Source organism: Anas acuta, chromosome 13 (assembly GCF_963932015.1).
Source record: "Anas acuta chromosome 13, bAnaAcu1.1, whole genome shotgun sequence".
Taxonomy (NCBI): domain Eukaryota; kingdom Metazoa; phylum Chordata; class Aves; order Anseriformes; family Anatidae; genus Anas; species Anas acuta.
The window spans coordinates 11,254,321-11,273,649 of NC_088991.1; the positions used below are offsets into that span (position 1 = coordinate 11,254,321).

General features: G+C 51.5%; 1 protein-coding gene across 4 annotated transcripts in view; it reads left to right on the top strand.

The window, feature by feature from the left end:
- LOC137863692 (gamma-aminobutyric acid receptor subunit gamma-4) overlaps window positions 1-19,329 on the top strand; it is a 31,666-nt gene that overhangs the window by 2,356 nt on the left and 9,981 nt on the right. The window contains exons 1-5 of one of the 4 annotated variants that reach the window (XM_068697060.1): window positions 1,952-2,076; window positions 2,347-2,430; window positions 2,589-2,737; window positions 2,937-3,004; window positions 18,878-19,098. In XM_068697060.1, the coding sequence (XP_068553161.1) occupies window positions 3,002-3,004; window positions 18,878-19,098 (224 nt within the window). In that variant the 5' untranslated portion in view covers window positions 1,952-2,076; window positions 2,347-2,430; window positions 2,589-2,737; window positions 2,937-3,001. Of the gene's footprint in view, window positions 1-1,951; window positions 2,077-2,346; window positions 2,431-2,588; window positions 2,738-2,936; window positions 3,005-18,877; window positions 19,099-19,329 lie in introns of those variants that run through there. The other 3 variants (XM_068697059.1, XM_068697061.1, XM_068697058.1) reach the window with 3 other exon arrangements.

Below are 19,329 nucleotides of genomic sequence, written 5' to 3' on the forward strand. Positions count from 1 at the left end.
GCCCGTCGGTGTGCTCGGAGCCCTCAGTAAAACAGGTGCCTGCTCGAGTGAAACACAGTTCGGGAGGCAAGGCAAACAGTGATGTCTTGTAGAAAAGCCCAGGGCTGCCCAAGGAGGGTTGTCCAACCCCATCTGCGTACCTGGGCACATCCAAAAGGACACCTTTGTGCCACGCTGCCTCGGCCAGAGGCAGCCCCCAGCCCTGCCCTGCGGTGCCCCAGCCCTCCCGTGCCTGCTCTCCTCCCAGCTGCATCCCAGCCCCAGGGCTGCGTGCGGCAGCAATGCAAGGTGTCTGTTTTGACATTTCCACAAGCAGAGGTGAGGAAACACTGCTCTGCCTCTCCTCCTGCCTGCACGGAGACATACGGAAGCTGGCTTTCCCCTGTCACCTAGCCAGTCGCTTTGTGCAAGGGGACAGAGCCACCCAGACAGCAAGTGCTCACAGGGCATCGCTGTGGGTTTGCAGTGTGACATTCCCAGATGCAGCTGGAGAGGCATGCACAGCCCTCTGCCCCTCACTTCTCTTCTCTGCAATAGCTCCTGGACTCTTCCCTTCCTGATTTGAACTGGGGAGGAGGCAGGGGACTGTGTAGGGTGGCACGAGAATCACTCCTGACCATCAAGAGTTGCTCTCTGTGTGTCTGTGCATACACCCAGCAAAAGCATATTTTCTCCAGCACAAGCTGGCTTGCTTATGCTAAAATGGCTTAGTGTGGTTTAGTAGCCCAGAATTAACTGCATTAGCAAAAAAAAAAAAAAAGCATATATTTGGTAGTGTCACTGCATCTGTAATGGGAATGTGACTCCCTGAAAATGCTACTTCCAACCTCAGGGTGTTCAGCAGCAACGAGAAATTGGAGGAAATCCAGAAGGCTGAGGTTGGAGTAACCAGTGCATTTTTTTTTCAGTCCCAGGGGGATATTTAGAGCTCTGCCTAAATATCCCCCTGGGACATCTTCTGATGTACCGCCTTAGGGCTGCAGGAGCTGGATTTTGGTGGGACGGCAGGGCAGGCAGAGTTCAGTGCTGGCAGGTAACATGCCCTGGGCTGGCTTCCAGCAGGGTCAAGCAACCATTAAAATGAGGTTTAGTCATAATTGTTCCCACTCTTCTAGAGGCAGCGAAGAAAAGGAGCTAGGCTGGCTTTCCCCTGCTGGTCTGGGGGCAGAGATGTGCCCCTCCTTGTCCCTCCTGTCCCTGGAAGCCAGCTCTGGCCAGGTTTGGGGTGGGCGCAGCAGTGATCCCTGTGCCTCCTGCTGCCCCTGGGCACATCGGAGCTGCTGGCTCGGCTGCATCCTGAAGGCAGCGAGCCCGCACTGCCACTCGGATAGGGAAGCGCATCCTGACAGCCTTGCTTAAGACTCCTTAAGCCTCGTTAGGAAGTGCAGCACGCAATCAGAGGGGAAACAAGAGGCTGATGTACCAACACCTAACATGCAGCGGCAGGCGGGCAGCTGCGCGCAGCCTGGCCCTTGCCAGGAGCCGCGTCCCAGCGCCTGAAAGCTGGGGAGATGCGAAGAGTCTTAAAGTGGCTGTGAAAGCAACTTCCATCTGGGGGTTTAGAAGAGGAGCTTCTGATAAATTAACTGCAACGTGTCAATTTAATGCTCGCTTCCTCTCTCCCAGCGCCTTTGCCAGGCTCTGCCTCCCCTGGTGCCGAAGGGAGCCGTGCACCCGCGGTGCCTGCTCGGTGCTGCGAGGCTCCAGCTGGGACGTGGCAGCTCCCGCTGCCAGCCCCTTGCAGGCACTGCAGCAGGTGACACGTCGGCACAGCAGACGTTGAGGGGGGTGCCGGGTGCAGGATTGCTCGGCATCCTCTGCCCCATATGGCTGTGTCTTTCCAGGGATGATTCTGCGAACGAGCTGCCCAGATCGGCGGCAGGTGGTTGGAGTTTCCCCTGTGACCATGTGGACCTAATTTAATTAGGGGGTGTAGGAAGACTTCTTTAGGAAACCTGGAGGCACAAAGGGCTTGGAGAGGGTGTGTTTAAAAGGCAGTGGGAGAAGCTGTTGCTCAGTACGTTGCATCTGAAGGAGGACACAATTTTTCTGGCCTGGAACTGGACCATCAGAAAGGTGGAGCATCTTTAATTGGGAGCTGGCTGGGGTGGAAGGGTTGGTGAGCATGGGAATGGGTTGTGGCAGATTATGGCCCAAGGGCAGAGGAGTTTGCGTAAGGCTTTAATTTCCCAGGATCTGTGCAGGGCAGATGGCTGGGTGCCTGGCGAGCCAGACGTGCCTGCTGTCTGCATGGTAGTTTTAGGACCCCTTTTCTCTGAAGTGCCTTTATTATAAATTTTGCTCCCCCAAAATGCTGTTTGGTCACTGACAGGAATCCCGCTTCAGGTGCAGCAGCAGTGAGAGCAGCTGAGGTTTTGGAGCTAACAGGCAGCCCCTGTCTGGGGGCTGTGAAGTGAGCAAAGGTGCCAGGTAAGGTCTTAGAGCATCGCTATGAGATCCCTGAGCTCCTCACGCTCAGCTCCTCCTCCCCCCTTCAGGATCTCTGAAAGCCAGCTGTGCCCCCACTCCCACAGCGCACCGCAGAGATGTCACGGTGATGTCTCTCTCCTTTTGTCTCTCTGCTCCAGGTGTGAGAGCACAGAGGAGTATGATTACGATTACCTCAGCATCAATAAAACCTGGGTCCTCACCCCCAAGACACAGGAGACTGATGCCACGCAGATCCTCAACTCGCTGCTGAAGAACTATGACAACAAGCTGAGGCCTGACATTGGCAGTAAGTGACCCCACTGATGGCCTGGCCAGGCTTTGTCCCACATTTTCCATACTTTTGTGGCTGCTGTAGTTGGGATTTTTGGTCAGGTGCAGCCCCTCTGCTCCCTGATGCTCACCTCCATCTCCCCTGCCCCTCCGCCCTTCACTAGCCAGTGATCCTGGCCCTGAGCTCATCCACATCTCTTTTATTTTCTCTGCAGTCAAGCCCACGTTCATCGATGTGGATATCTACGTGAACAGCATCGGGCCGGTGTCTGTCATCCAGATGGTGAGTGGTGGTGCCCGTGCTGCAGGGTTGTAGTGTGGGCTATGGGGGCAGCTGGCCCGCCGCTGGTGCCATGTCCTGGTGGTGCAAAGGTGGTGGTGTTGCAAGGAAAGGTGGATATATTTGCTTCCCTTGGGACGAGGCACTCTGACAGGCTGATAGCTGGAGCTAGGAAGGCTTGGTGGCCATCCCAGGTTAGGAACAATGTCTATAGGTGCCCTCAGTGACCCTGACATCATCACAGGCCTGGGGAAGAGATGCTCTGTGTCCTCCCCCAGCGACACCTCTGCCTGCTGGCTCTGTATTGCCCAGGGAGTGCACTGGGCAATGCTGTGATAATTGGGAGAGAGGGAGCGGTGGTTGCTGTGGCAGTGGTCGGAAGGTGCAATATTTGGGTGTCCAGGCCAGCCCATGGTGCTGGGAGGTGCAGGCAGGGTGCCTCAGGTGCAAGAGCTCTGCTTCTGCTCCTGCTACCCTAGACTGATGCCACCATGCCTGTGATGGCTTCTGCGTGTGGCTCAGGCCCCTGCTGCACTGGGAGCACTGGAAATACCCAGCAGAGGTGCTCTTTGCGCTGCAGAGCCTCCAGGCCATGACAGTAACTATTGTTTGCCTTTTTTTTTTTTTTTTTTTTTACAGGAAACTTCCATTATTGTTTTCAGTGTGAAGTCATTTTTCATGTTTTCTAGCAGGAAACAAAGCTGACTTCTGTCAGCTTTGGCTCACAGGACAGTGGGGTAGGGAGGCTCTCTTTCCGTGCAAAATGGAGCAGAAACAAAACCAGCCTCTGTTAAGCCAAAAAAAAAGTGAAAATCTGATAGGTATATGTTTGCAGACACCTGCTTTGCGTTGCCCAAGGATGTGCTGAGAAAACCAAGCCAAAGCACAGTGCACGTCCTCATGCCTCCTCTTTCCTCCTCATCTGTTTCCCTTCCCCTCTTCCACCCCTCCTGGAAACTCCGCTCCTCCTGGAGCAACTCATGACTGTGCAGGGGGCAGAAAGTGGCTTAGAAAACCCATTCTTGCATCCGGAGCTTATCCCTTCTCCTAAGCGGGGCTACCAGACACTGCTGCTGTGCTGGTTTCCTAAGAAACAAAGCTTATGCCATGGTGATGCATATGTGAGAACGTATGTACATCCATCCCAGCCCCTCAGTGGTTTTTGATCCGCTGGGCTAATACCGGCCGTATGTGGCAGCGGGGTTTTCAGGCATATTCAGTTTCTCCAGTATTTTGTGAAAAGAGGTGGAGAGAGCAGCCATTCCCTCCGAGGACTCAACCCTTACTAGACACCAGAGAACTGCAGGCAGAGTGCTGCTGCCCGGAGCTGATTTACCCAGCCAAAGCCTCCCCACCTGGGGAAGGTGTCAGTGCACCCAGCACGGCGAGGAGCTGCTGGGCAGGGCAGGAAACTGCTGGACACGGGCGTTGAGGGCTTGTGGGGTCCCGTGTTGCTGGTCACGACTGGCTGCAGTCGTGGCAATGCATATTTCTATGGGAAGGGAACCCGAATTTGACTCGGAGCTATATCTCTCCAGAGCCCACGGTGAGATTTCTTTTAGGTGCTCTGCCCTAAAAGAATCTGTGGTACCTGCCCCAGGTACAGAGCCTTGGGAAAGCTGCAGGTCCATTGGAGGACATGTGTCCCATTGATCTTTTTCAGGTCACACTTAGCCAGGCCACGAAGAAGATAAAAATCCAGTTCTTCCTTTAAGAAATAAATCACCATGGCTGTGGCTACTATTTTAGGTTAGTGTAGTCCAAAGCTGATTGCTGCGGGAGAGTCCTGATGCCCAGGTGAAGGGAAGGCTCCAATCCAAGCAGTGTAGTTTAGATATTGGTGTCCTGTCATCTTCTGCTCACCCCTCAAAGGGTTAACCACTCGTGGCTGCCTTCGTGCTGGTGATGCTCTGTCAGTGCTTGGAAGCTGGTCCTGCGTAGCCACTGCTCAACCTCCCCATGATAAATCACGTCAGGATGCAAAACTGATTCCAGTCCTTAAAAATGAATAGGTGATTTGAAAATGTCCTGTGCCGGGTGTGGATTCTGCATCCCCATCATCAATCACTTGTCATAAATAACATTAACATTCAGGAGTCAGCAGAACACGGGCAGGTTTGGAGGGGGGGAGAAACGTAAAGTGATTTCCTGGTGTCTGTTGTAGATGAGAACAGTAGTCTTGTTCCCCATTTAGGTAGCCAAGTACATTTTATGTTCCCTCCGCCCTGTGTAAAGGACTTTCTGTGCCAGCCCTGGGGCGGTTATCAGATAGAAGGCACGGAGATGGTTAATGGCAGGAGAGTGGTTTAGGAGCTTGTGGTCTACGGAGAAACAGGGCTTGGCTGAGCAGAGAGGATGGGCTGAGAGCAGAGGGCTGTAGAAAAGCTGATGTTTCCACCAGGTCCCAGTCACCGCACAGGCTGGGGCTTGCAAAGGGGCACGCACAGCGTTCCTGTGCCCTTGAACCCACTGTGGTTGGGTGGCACTGAGGCACCTGGGGATACTTGGGGCAATGGGGAGCTGTGCTTGTGCCCTTGGGGAAAGGAGGTACATGGCCATGAGCTCTTCCAGGGCTGCCTGCAGCCTCTGGGTGCCGGCCAGCAGCACCTCAAGCCAAATGAGTTATCCCCCACAGCGCCGCAGCTTTCCAAGCTGTGCCACGGGTTTGGATGCCCAATTAGATTCCCATTAATGCAGGCAGGTTTTAGGTGTCCTTGGTGTATCGCTAAGCCTGGTACAAAAACCCGCCGTGGTTCTCCGAGCGTGTTTGCGGGAAGAGGCGCCAGGGAGGGCTGCGGTAGCAGGGACCGAGGGAGGAGGCTCTGGGTTCAGATTTTTCGCTGACTGGTTGTTTGCTGGAGGGATTTACTCCTGGTTTTGTTTTGTGATGGCATTATGGCCATGTCAAGGGCACCTCGAGTTCTTCCTCTGGGGATGACTCTCAGGAAATGACTCTGTAGAAACAGGGCAGTTGCCAAATGCTGGGGCTGTGTCTTTCGGTCCCGAGGACGTCCATGAAGTGTCCGTGAGAGTCAGCACGGGTGGGATTGATGAAGTGCCTCTGTTCCTAGCTTGAGGATGGAGCAAGTCCTGCTCAGAGCTTCTGCCATTCCTCCCGGAGCCCTGACTGCAGTTGTCCTTTTCTTCTTTTCTTGCACAAATCCAAGCGTGAGGCTCAAGGACTGCAACATAGCGTGGTGCCTCCTGGCCCATGCAAAGGGACACGTGCTTCTCAGCTAGGGACTGACCTTTGTCACTGCTTCGAGTGCCCAGGCTCAGAGGTAGTTTCGGGGCTGGAGACTCCTCCGTGGTACGTGTGAGGGTGTTAGAAGCAGAGGAGATGCCCTAGTGTGCCAAATCCTGTAGCCAGACTTGATGACAGCCCCTCTGCTGGGGTTGTGCACCACCCCAATCCCATTACTTTGTGACCCAAAGACAGAAAGGTCTCTGGCATTCACCAAGGGCCAGGTTCTGTTGCCCTGTGATTTCCACGGGGTTAGACTAAGCTCCTGTCCCCACTACTGCAGCATACGACCTTCACAGCCCCCCCTCCGAGGGGGTGCCTGGAGCCTGAGGAGGGCGAGACGTCCAAGTGCACGTGTTGAACATCCCCCCCCTTCCCTCCCTGGGAAGGAGAAGCTGCGCACTGCTAAATTCATGCTGCTGAGCCTGGCTGCAGTAGTTACCATGCAACACGCTAACGAAATCGAGAACGAAGAACGTATTTTCCCGTGACTGAAGTATCGCAGGGTAGATTTAATAGATGTGCATGTGTGGTGCAGTTGTGAAAACCCTGGGAAATAAGGGCGAGGAGGGGGCGAGGAAAGGGGGGAATGTTTATTCGTTATCAGCTGATGAATAATTAATTTACAAACGTTGTCTTGTTAAATATAAATTAAACCCTCGTTTGACACACTTTATAATTTAGAAGTGTAAGCACAGCGTGAATGAGGAGAGCTCCCCACTGACTGCTTTCATGTAAATCCCGAGGAGCTGGCGAGGGGCAGCGCTGTGCGGGGGGCTGCTGCCACCGCGCCTCCCTGGGGACCCGGGGCTCTTTGTCGAGGTGCTCTCCGTGCAGGGCTGCCTTAGCGGAGTGGGAAGGCTGGGGCTGTCCACACAACCCCTTCCAAGGACAGCTTCCTCCCCGCTTGGAGCTGCGGGTGGTTGAGAGGCTGGCTCGCGGCTCTTTGAGCAAAATCCCCGGCGGTGCCGCGTTATCGGAGCGTGCGGCACGTTGGCAGCTGCCTGTGAGCGGCTGAGCTGTCCCAGCAAAGATCTCCGAGAGGGGAGCTGGGCTCTGCAGGGCTAAGCCACCCTTGCTGAGAGCCTTTAGGCACTTAGCAGCAGCTCCACGCCAAAGCAGAGCCGCATCCCGAGGAGTGGCAGCCGAGCTTTGTTGGAAGGCAGCGAGGGTTGGAGCTGCTGTGGGAAGCCCCGGGTTACAGCCCTGCTGTCCCGCTGCAAGGCTTGGGTTAATATCTTCATTTCTTCTTAATAGATGGGGAAACCGAGACCGGTAATAATTGTCTGGCTCTGAGGAACACTTAAGTCTTGATTATACTTAGCTTCGGCTGCTTTGGAATAAGTAGGGAGGAAATGAAATGAAAATGGCTCACTTTTTAAGATGCTTGAATGTGTTGCTCTGGAGCACGAGATAAGCCTATAGGTAAAGGAAATTTGTTACCTCCCCCCTCCTTCCTCGATAATAATAGACTCCAGCAGTTGCACAGCACTTCTCAACTGAAAGGACTTAAACACGCTTCGCAATTCATCTGTTTAGGAGGCAATAGCCCAGAAGCACCCACGTCTGGGATGGATGGCAATGCCTGAAGCACGCAGCAGCGTTGTGCCGAGGGCTGTGCGCTCCCCTCGGCCTGCCCAGCACACAGCGAGGGCCGGGTGTCAGCATAAATCCCCCGGAGTCGCACGGGATGTGCACTCGTGTAATGAGCAAGGTCGGGTTTTGGTCCGTGATGAAGATGTATATCACGGAAATTTAAAGTGGTGGGAAATGGCTGTGAAGGGCCCCGGGGCTTTTTCTGGCCATTGGTTTCCACGCCTGAGTGACGGCCCCGCGCAGCTCCCAGCCGGAGCTGGAGGAACATTTATAGCAGCTCCACAAATACTTGTGTGCTTGGAGAGGGCTCGTCTCTCTTGACTCCTTGACATTTGGGAATGGTCACCTGAGCCCAATCCCGCATGCCCAGGTGTCAGGAGAAGGGACCATTGCCCATGTAGCTGCTCGTATTCACGTGGTGAGGCCAGGCATGCAGAGAAGGGCAGCATCCCTCCTGTAGCCAGCGTTTGGCATAGCCTTCAGAAAAAGAAAAAAAAAAAAACAACCATGAGGCCACTGAGGAATAGCACTGATCTTGTATGACTTGTGGGACAAACCGAGAGCCACACAGCAGGTCTAATGAAATAAATGAGTTTCTCCCATCCTGAATGTACCCCAAGAGCTTCCACAAGTTTCAGGGTCTGCTCCCAAACCAGAGAAGGGCTGATTTATTCACTATGAATAATTCAACTGGCTCCATTTATTATCCAGAACATACACTAATCCCCTCCAGATATTTTCTGTGTGACATCCATGTTGGTATTTTATTTATAGGCTGTTTATTGTGCAGAAGACACAAGGAGTCTGTTATCAGGGAAGATGAACAAAAAGCTATTTTTTTTCCCCTCTAAAATTTGGAGCAAAATAAAATAAGAAAATGTGGACAGCTTGCTCCTGGGGGGAAACGTGCTGTTCTTCAGAGGCGTTTCTGGAGAGCAAAGCCCCAAAGTTAATTAACATCTGTGCTCCCCAGGCAGGTGCTAAATGGGGATGGTGGCTGTTCTCAGCCAGGTTCCTTACGCTGCAGCATCAGCCCTGGCAAGGAGGTGCCTCACACAGCCCCTCGCTCCAGTGGCCTCCGGACCTCGGGCAATGTGGGGTAACTCAACACATGTAATTAAGTGAGTGGCTTCTGCAAAGTCTTCCACGGATATGATTTCTGGCCTTCTGCTGGCAGCAATGGCTCAATTCCACATTTATGTAGTGCCAGCCTCTGGATAAAACTGTAATTTCTTCAGCCAGTCTTAATATAAGTTGTTTTTTTTTTGCCTGGAGCCCTCAAGGATGCTCGCTGCGGTCAGCCTGAGTGCTCGCAGGCACGACCTGGGAGTGTTGTGATGTGTGATTCCTCACCCTTTCCCCCAGAAAACTTTTCTAACTGAGGTTGTGACTGCAGCAGCTGCATCTGGGTCTTCTTTTCCAGAGGTCCCACACTTTGGTTTCTCTTCTTATTGTAGCCAGGGCAGGGGGCTGCAGGGACATCCCCTGTGCTGGCACCCGAGCTGCAGTGTGACCTGTCTCTCGGTTCAGTAGGAGCTTTGCCCTCTGCCAGAACATCAGAAGAGGCTTTTCCAGGCTGCACAGGCATGGGCAATGGCCCCCATGTCTGGGAGGTGGGAATGCCACCTGCATGTGCCTGGGGGACATGGGCTCAGGGCAGCCACACAGCCGCAGCTCATTGAGGAGAGCACGGATGCAGCCATCGTCATTGCAAACACATCAGTGTCAGCTGATGGAGTTGCTCTTCAGCATCTCAGCACCGAGACGTGTATTTGTGGCCAGGCCAGGAAGGATGTGTTTGATTCTGGTACTGGTCTGTGCTCTGAACCTCATTAAATTGATTCCTCCAAGTCAAAGGGAAAGTGCTACTGCGTCAAATCTGAAAGATATAGGCTCTGAGCTGTACCGATAGTTGTCACTTGGTGGGCTGAATTATTTTTAAGGCAGGGTTGATTTATCTGAGCTGAAGGCTTTAGATCTCTGCACAGGAGAGCTCTGGATATTTAAGGTGTAGGAGGTAAGAGCAAAGTCAGTGTGCTGCTGAGAGGCCAGGGTTTCTGGTCGGGGGTGCACAGCCACCATCTGGGGTGTATCACTTGCATTCTTCCCCCAGTTGGGACAAATGACCAAAGTTCCTCAGCATTTCTGAGGGAAAATGGGTTTATGGACAATCAAAACATTTACTTCGTATCCTCAGATTGTTCTGATTTGATCTCCATATATTGATAAATGGTGTCCTCTAACTAAAGCATCAAAATGAGTGTTTGAAAATAGAAGTTGACATGAACCAGGTAAGGGCAAAATATTAGTTTAAGTAAGGGGAAAAAAAAAAAAGCTTCTAAATGAAATGGTACGGTTGAGGTAATTCATTTTAGGTTTTGACGCTTTTAGTTTATTTTCAGCAAAACTTTTTTCAGTAGATGAAGCCATCCTACCATCTCCCCTAAAAGGCTGGTGTGAAATCTGCCTGCAAGAAACGTGCAGGAGAGGCTGTTCCTCGGGATTCAGTGTCTGTGGGTGACCAGAGGCAACACGCATCAAGAACCTCTCTGTGCCTTGGTGCCAAACACTGAATATTGTGCCTGTTACATCCCATCTCCATGCGCAGGAAGGGCCGTGATTCTGCAGTAGCTTGAAAAGAAGAACTGAGAAAGGACAAACTAAATGAAGCAGGGAGAAGGAGCTAAATCGAGGAACTGGCAGGGCCAGAAGAGAAAGCTGGCAAGCACAGCAAGGGGGCATGAGAGACAACATGAAACAGGTTTCCTTGAAAGAGTCAGTGGAGCAGAACACGCTGCCTCTTCATCCTGGGCCAGCAGAGAACAGCGCCAGGAGTGATGCTCTGTGCAGAGGGCACAACCCCTCCCGTTTTGTGAAAGCAGAACTTCCACAGATATTTTCTTTGATTTATTTATTTTTACCTGGAGGGTGAGGGGTAGGAAGGGATTTTTACAGGCCAACACTGTTTTTCCTCCTGGCCAGCACAGGCGTTTCTGTACAAAGAACAGCAACCCAGGGACATGGGCAGCAGGGGTGCTCACCTCTTCTGGTGAGAGGACAGTGCAGCATCAGGGTTTGGGACATGCACCTCTCTCTTGGGTGCCTGACATTGCCCACCCATCCTTACCCCCTCTGGTTTTGCACCCTACTGTGCCGTGCCATGCGACTCCTGTGCTGGGAGAATGCTCCCTGCTCTGATCCACAGAGCTTGATCCCAGCTCTGATCCACAAAGCCCTTACAGCTCCCTTTCCCTGCCACCCTTTCCTTCTGTCTTGGTCTCAAAGCACGGCTTCTGAAGGGATTTCTCATCACTAAGCCTGGAGTGGGAGGGACTGCTCTCTTTGCATGACAATTGGCATCCAGCTGAGATCATTAGGCACGTTTCAGTCCACAGAGAGAGCTGTCCCTGCTCTGGAGAGCCTGCAGCCTTACGAGATGAAGCAAAGTCCTATAAGAAGATAGGAAGGGGGTGGGAAACTGTGTGATGCTTGAATAGGACCGTTATAATGTGTGCTGTTTCTGTTCGTGGTGGAGCACGGGCAGGGTGGAAATGCCTCTTGCTGAGGCAGGGTGGTGAGCTACAGGCTGAGGGGGGCCTGGAGAGGAGGAAGGAGGAAGAGTAGGATGGGGCATAAAGGGAAAAGAGAGAAAATCAAAGAAGCCCTGGGAAGATGAAATAACAGCAAAGGGAACTGGGCAGCAGGTTTGGGCTGTTAAGTCTCTGACCAGACATGGGAAAGGTGCTTGGACCTTTACAGAGGTCTATAGTGGACTTCTCTACCTCTATGAATTTTTAAGACAGGACACCCCGGGGGATTCACGGGACCTCCGCCCTTCCTTGGCTTGGGGAGGCAGCGCTGCAGCAGCTGCTCCCCCGTCCTGGGCAGTACCAGGCAACTGGTTGGGTGTTTCGTTATTATCGTGGTAGGTAGCCTGAGGATGGGAGGTGCTGTTAAAGGAATTCCAGCTTCTTGGCTGAATTTTGCCAAGCTGTGCTGAAGGAGCAGCCTTGGGGTGTCGATAGCATGCAGTGAGGTTTCTCTTCTAGCCCTTTCAAAGGAAATGTTTTTGTCTTGTCAAACACCTCATCAGCATAAAGGACAAATAACCAGGAGCACTTGCTCAAAGTGCTAGGTATTCTCTTCCCATTATCCTACCTGCTTCTGTCCTCACCTCTTCTCCCCCCACACCTGCTTTCTTCTCTGGCACGCAGTTGCCTCAAGCCCTGCATCGTGGGGAGCATTTCAGCATTTATCAGCAAGGTTTGATGGGCAGACAAGACTTTGGGTATGTGTGGCGTTGCTTTGCAAGCAGCCCAGGCATTTTCTGGAGATCACAGTAACTGGACTGCGTCCTGGTGTGCATCAGGAGGTGTTCACACAGAACTTTCCACCCAGACCATGTTCTGTCCTGAGGGTGGTGGGAAAAAATTGAAAGGAGGCAGCTCCTTCCCTGTGGTGCTTTGCATAATACTTCACTGAAGTGTTCAGTATCTTCCCCTGTAATTAATTCTGCCCCATCTGCATACAGCATCCCGTGTCTGCGCCTCTGCCTTTTCAATAATAACCTCGTCAGGGACAGTGCAGACAGACCGTGCTTCTATAAACCCGAGTCTGGCTGATGTCATGTCTCGACTCAAGGACTTTCCTTGATCCTTTGGGTAATGACTGTTAATCAGATGCTAAAATGCACACGTCTAGGTCACACGCCCCTGGGGCTCACGGTGCCGGGCTCCGTGTGCCAGGCTGTGCTCCCACGAAAAGAGGAACAAGCACCACGGAGATCAGCAGCTGTCTCAGGGGTTTCACGTGAGGAGAAGCATTGCTGAAGGGCAGTAAGTGGTGTTACAGGGGAACAGCTCAGGAGGAAGGATTTGGGGGAAAGAAAAACGCTGGGGTCATTGGCTGTTGTTACAAAAGCGTGCTTTTCCTGGTTAGCACTCCAAAGTGGGGTGGCCAGCAAGCAGCTAGCGTTCAAACATGCTCAGGGCACTCTGTGCCAGGGAAACGATTAATCTGCCAGCCCTGGATGCTCTACAGCACCGGGGAATGTCAGAACCCCGGTTACGTGTTGTGGAGTTGGTACCTCTATGGTTCATCCTCACCTTCTTTGCCAGTTTTATGTGAAGGAAGCTTTAACAGGACAGGGAGCTGTGCCATGGAAAGGGTGTCTCAACGTGTAGGTCTCTCTGTGTCAAGCAGTGACTGGGAATGCTGTCCCTGCCTGCACGTGTGTGGGAGCAGCATGAGCAGAGGTGTGGGGGGCCTGGCGGGCAGAAATCTCAGAGGGCAGCACTTGGATGTGAGAGCCCGGTCCGGTTCCCATCTGCAGAGACTCCAAGGGTGAGCAAGCCATGACCAGGGAGTATGCAGTCGGCAGCATAGCATGTGCAGCAAGTCCTGTTTGAAGGCTCCTGGCAAGAGCGCAGGACATGGTGATGTTTTTTTAACAGCAAGTTGGTATTATAAAAAGAACAGTGTCTCAACTGAGATTCCCTGGGCAGAGGCGAAAGACATTCAGACAAGGACAGCACTGCCGGTGTTGCTGCAGAAGTGAAACAGATGGGAAGTTCAGCGTGTCACCTTGAAAACACAGACCGGCAGAGCTCTGCTCCTTTTGTCCTTGTGAGCTCCCCCAGTCACCACGGCGTCACGGTCAGAAAGCTCTCCGGGGTGTCACTTGGAGGGAGGAGGATCTTGCAGGCATAATGGAACCTCGACTCTCGTTCTTTTGCTCTTTGTGTTGGGAAGACAAAACTCAGCCTCCCTGCACGCTGAGGTTTGTACAGCCCTGTTGCCCCCGAGGCTGATTCCCTCCTTTCCAGCACACCCTGCATTGAGGAGCAGCACCTGTCCCAGAGCAGGGAAAGGGATGCTTTCTAGGGTGTCCTACATCTCTGGCGGGTCCGTGGCAGGCCTGAGAGAAGCCTGACACTGCCTCTGGCTGAAGAGCTCAGTGGCAGGCATTCCCTGTGCTGTTAGCACATGTACTTTGTGCTCACTGCCTTTTACCAGTGCTTGCGTGTGTCATGCCAGAAGCACATGTCTGCCCACACCCTGCATGGACAAGAAGTTGTGCACCAGATTCGAAGAGTTTTCTGAAATAAGGTTTTTTTATTTAGTTCTCAGGGCGTGGAGAGTTTCTCTAGACCATTTGAGTGTTCCCCGTGACGTGGAGCTGGCTGCGGCGAGCAGCCCAGGTGCCGTTAGATCTGTTTGCAGGCAGGGAGGGATGCGTGGGATGTCGTGGAGAGGAAAACGCTCGCCTGCACAAGGCTGTGTGGGTGGGGAGCTGCTCAGTGCGGTTCGGCCCAAAAGAGAAGCTTCCTCGCTTGCCTTGAGCTGCTCAGGGACACCCACCAGCCCTTGAGGGAAATATATCCCGTTCCTGGGTCTCCTCCAGTAACTCCTGAGATATCACTGAACTGCAGCATCCCGAGGGGTTTACATGAAATAGTTGCTTTGTTTAGCAAGTGTTTTATCAAGTGACAGCATGGACCCACCAGGTTCACATCAGCCCACCGAAACACTCGCTGTGCTTCCCAGGCAAGCAGCCTGCTTTATTGCACTGCAACCAGGGATTTGCTTGGAGGTGCAGAGGGAACTGGGTGCCACAAACAGAGAAAAATATCAGAACAATAAAAGCTAGAGTGAGACTGGCTAGGGTATTAATCTCTCATCCTGGCTGTTATTTAGGATTTTTTCAAGGTTTCTCTCAAGTAGAGGAAAATGAAATAACCTGTTTCCAGATTTCTGTCTCCTCTATTTGGAGGTTTTCTTGTTGCTATTAAATGAAAGTGCAGTAGAAAAAAAAAAATCTTTAAATCCTTAACTTTATCCTTATTTAGGAAGACATCTTCATCTTGTGGCTTTCCCGTTCTCTTTGGCATTTGTCATAAAGTTGAGCTCTTAAAGAAAACAGAAGAATCTCATAGATGAATACAGGGGGACTTTAGGGTGCCAATTTCTCTGTACCCCATTAATTGCACCCTTGAGGGGTGGCAGCTGGATTACACACACAAACATCCTTTGAGCCATTTGCAAATTACACAACACAGGGATCTTCTGGCACTGTGCAGCTCTGTTTATTTGGTGTACGAGGTAACCTGAAAAAACAAAACGCGGATTTCAGGTTGTGTCGTGCTAACCCTGTGAGTTGAAGCTCTTAGTCTGAAACTGGATGGCCTTAACTCACATCATCCCTGAACGCAGGGTGGGACTTGATCCTAAGTAGAGCTGCTGGGAATGAAAATGTCAGGTTTTTCTCTTAAATGGCTTTTCACAATTAAATTCCATAGCTTTTCACTTAGACTTTTTTTTTCTTTCCCAGATTAAATATTCCTGTATTTATGTGACACCCCCTTATGTCCCCAAATGCTCTTTTTCAGGACTGATTTTTTCTGTTGAATGTTTTTGAAATTTTACCTTTTAGTTTTGAAACTGGGCTTCCATCAGCATCTGTGCCATCCACATGAGGAAAACGAGGACTGATCAGTGATGTGCGGCAGTGCCAGGTGATGAGGGTACCCAAGAGCCAGCAGGGACATGCTGTAAGGCTGAGCTGGATCCAGGCCCACACAGCCAGCAATGCTGATGCTGCAGGGTGTTCCTTGGCTTCAGATAAACTCACGTGATAGTATTCAGGGTAGGCAGTCTTCAGTGTTTGCCTTACTGGCAATTTGTGTTATTTTATGACTGAAGTTTGGTGTAAGATGGCATGCATGCCAACATGTGCATGCTACTACACACGTGATCCATATGGCACAGCCTAACTCCAAAAATGATCCCTCTTCTTTCTCTAGTTCCTTCTGTTGAAAGAACTAAAAAGCCCGTGCTGTTACAGAGAAGTTAACAGCCTCCATGTGCCACACAGCAGATGGTATGGTAATGTTGGGGGCGTATTTGACAATAACCTTTTTCCACATGGGGAAATTGAGGCATAGAGAAGTGTCCTTCTGATGCCTGAGAATGAAGCAGTGCCAGAGAGAACCCGCAGGTGCAGGAGTTCAACAAACAGCACCTCTGTAAGCTTTAGGGCTGAGCTCATCCTGCCCTCGAGTCCCTAGGAGAGCAGCAGGTTGCTTTCTGGGTGCGTAGCTCTGTGGAATGCATCTCACCGAAACAGTGTGCGAGATCTCTGAGGCAGGATCTGTGCAAAGGAAAAGCATCTCTCCAAACTGTTTTTGTTGCCCAGAGCTGGTGCTTTGGGCAGTTTGCAGCCAGCCATGTAAGTGATAGCCTTCTGATAACACGGAGATAAAGTCAGAAGGTCCTCATACGACCGCAGAGTGCCCCCCTCACTAGCCAAGGTATCCACGGAGGGCTCCTCGGAAGGAGGAGGAATATGGCAAGCACGTTATCCGTGGGTCAGAGATCTGGCCATCCAGGGAAGGCAATGAATTATGAATAATAATAGCTAGAAGGAATTACTGCCAAAAGCCAGGGCATGCGTGTAAATTTTGCCTTGGCTAATTCTGAATGAAAATCCATTTGTAAATACCAACATCTCCCAAAGGATTCCTTGCATAAAGGCAAGGCACCTACCTCAGCCAATAACTTCTTCCTCGTGTATAACTGTGCTTATAATAGCCACCAAAATTAGATCAAACGACAGGACAGTGACAATAACAGCTCAGATTTTACAGAGGAGCTGAATGACTTGTGTGCTGTGCTTTTTGCAAAGGCGGGCTATCAATGGCACAAGAGGAGCTCTTTAATGCTGATCCCTTCTGAAAGCCTGGGCTTGACAGCAAGTGCTAAAACCCTGGGATATCTGACCCTCAGCTCTCCCAGGACTTTAGCACTGGTTATCCTGGACCTGACTACTGAATTTCACAGCAGGGCCTCTGACCTGAGCAGCCAGCTCTGAATTGAGCTCTCACAGGTTGTTCCAGTTAAGAGGTGAAAATGATGGTGGCGTCTAACCTGGATTTATCGTTGCAGTTTTCGATGCTTTCTCCTACACCAGAGGTGTTCCTGAGGAGGAGCGGTGTAAGCTTATACTGGCTCAAGCAGGGTTTGCCCAGGTAGGGGAGAATATGTCAGGTGTTGTGTTATTTTGGCCCCAGCAGCTGGCAAGAAAAAGAAAATGCCCATAAGCAGAATGAAGTCAGGTTTCACCTTCAATGTCATGCTCTTGGGCTCCTACTATGCGATCTTGTCCCTGCTGTTCCAGTGTTTCTTTGCCCACCTTTGGGCTCTATCTCACTGTTTCACATCTTAAGACGTGCCTCCAAGTAGCACCCAGGACAAGCCAGAGCACTCAAATGCAGGAGTGGGCTCCCCCCACCTCCTGTGTTCGGAGGGTGGATATGTGCCTGGCTTTGAGGGCTGCCGTTATCCTAGCTCTGTGCCTCAGAAAGGGAGTGCTGTGCCTCCTCACATCTGTTTTGAATCATTTGTGGAGACAATGCCATCACTTTTATTATGCTTTAGCTTAATGTGCAGCATCTGTCCCTGTTTAGAGCTACATTAGGACCTCATCCCCATCACCTTGGCTCATCCCTATGTCTAACCAGGGTGAAGTATCACCCTAGAGAGTGAATTGACCGCCTGATGGCAAATATTATTTTCTCATGATCTCATTTCTATGCAAGGGACGTTTTTGGTAGCAATCACTCATCACCGGTTGGCTGACAGTGGAACGAGGGCAAGGAAAATGAAGCAGGAGTCATGCGCTGCCCTGCTCTGCCTCCCCCAAGCAGGACACGATGTCCAGGGGAGCGTCCTAAGAGCACCACATCTATTTTAATGGCACGGTTTGAGAAAGCCAGCTCCGAACCAGCAGTGAGAGCAGCGGAGGGAGGACATGCTGCGGTCATAAAAATTCCACGGAGATAAATCAATAGAGGGTCGAGGAGAGTGGGAGGGAGATGGCAAGTCAGGCTTTGTTCGTCTTTGCACACAGGAGAGGGGGAAATGATGCCTCTGTGGTCGTGGTTGTTTAACAGGGGTGAAAGGGAGCAAAGTCCAAGTCAGAGAGGAGCTGGCAGAAGCAGGTGAAAACCTTCAGTATGGGCTGGTGGACCTGGATTTTGGGGGTCTGGTTCAGACAGCCACTGAGTGCCAGACGTGCTCCTGCACGGCACTAATTAGCACCTTCTCAGGCAGGCTGGAAAAGAGGGGAAGGAGCAAATTGACTCGCAGCGGCCGCAAGCAGCAGAACGGTGGGCTAATGATGTGGACCAGTGCCAGTCCAATCCAGACGGGAACTAGTGAGCCAGTGCTAGCTAGGTGAGCTCAGACACCCTGCCTCTCACCAAAACCAAAGGTTCTCAGTCTGGTGGAAACTCTCTTTTCTGCCTGCAAAATACTCAAGCAAATTTTGAACTGGTTGCACCAAAAAAAAAAAGAGCTGGGTCCATAGCAGCTCCTCCCCACCTTTCTTTTCTAATCTTCAGCAAGGGGTATCTGCCCAGGAACCCTTAGTGCCTCAGATTTATATAAAAGTGATTTACAGTATAAATGCTGTAAGTTTTTATATAAATGATTTACACTATAAGTTCTGTATTCAAAGGTTTGATTTTCAGCAGGTTTATGTACACCAATACTATTGCTACGTGTACTGCTGAGCTACTAACAAATAATTTTTGTATCTTATCTTGGATAATCTGGCAAGCAGCTTTCCTTGCCTATGCGTGAGATGTGTAGCCTAATTTAGGACTGGGTTCAGCCACTGTGCACCCTGCCCCTCCGTGCCTGTGCTCAGGAGTGTTCTCCTTGTGTTATCTAGCAAGAGGAAACCCAAACCCTTGCTCATATTGTCTGGGCTATCCGTGGGTCAGACCAAACACGTTACAGCTCAGCCCACCAGCCAACAGAGTGCTTGGGCCTGCCTAATTGCGCTGTGCGTGTCCTAACCCTGAGGTAGAGGTGAGCTAGGAAAGCTGTCGGTGGTTGCCAACACCAGCTCCCAAATTCAAAAGAGGCAAATGCTCTGGCTGTGACTCCAAACCGGTGGCCTCCAGACCAGGGGACAGGGCTCAGCTTTGCCTGCATCCCTCTCAGAAATGTGTTTTTTTCCTTCTCTTCCACAGGAATACACCATTGATATATTCTTTGCTCAGACGTGGTACGACCGGCGTCTCCGTTTCAACAGCACCTTGAAGGCCCTCACGCTGAACACCAACATGGTGAGCCGCATCTGGATCCCAGACACCTTTTTTAGGAACTCCAAGCGGGCTGATTCCCACTGGATAACCACTCCTAATCAGCTCCTCCGCATTTGGAACGATGGCAAAGTGCTCTACACGCTCAGGTAGGTGCAGCAGGCACCTCATCTGCCTGCGGAGGTGAGGGACCAGGGAGATGATCAAGGCAGAGGAGAGATCCAGCTGTCCTGGGGCAGAGTAGTGGAGATGCCTCCCAGGGCTGATGTTATCATACATTTAGCACTGCTCACAGAATGGGCCTCCTCTTCCAAGACAAAGGGTCCCCCCAAAAAAAGCAAACTATTTTTCTGTATCATACCAATAAAGAGGTCAAAAGT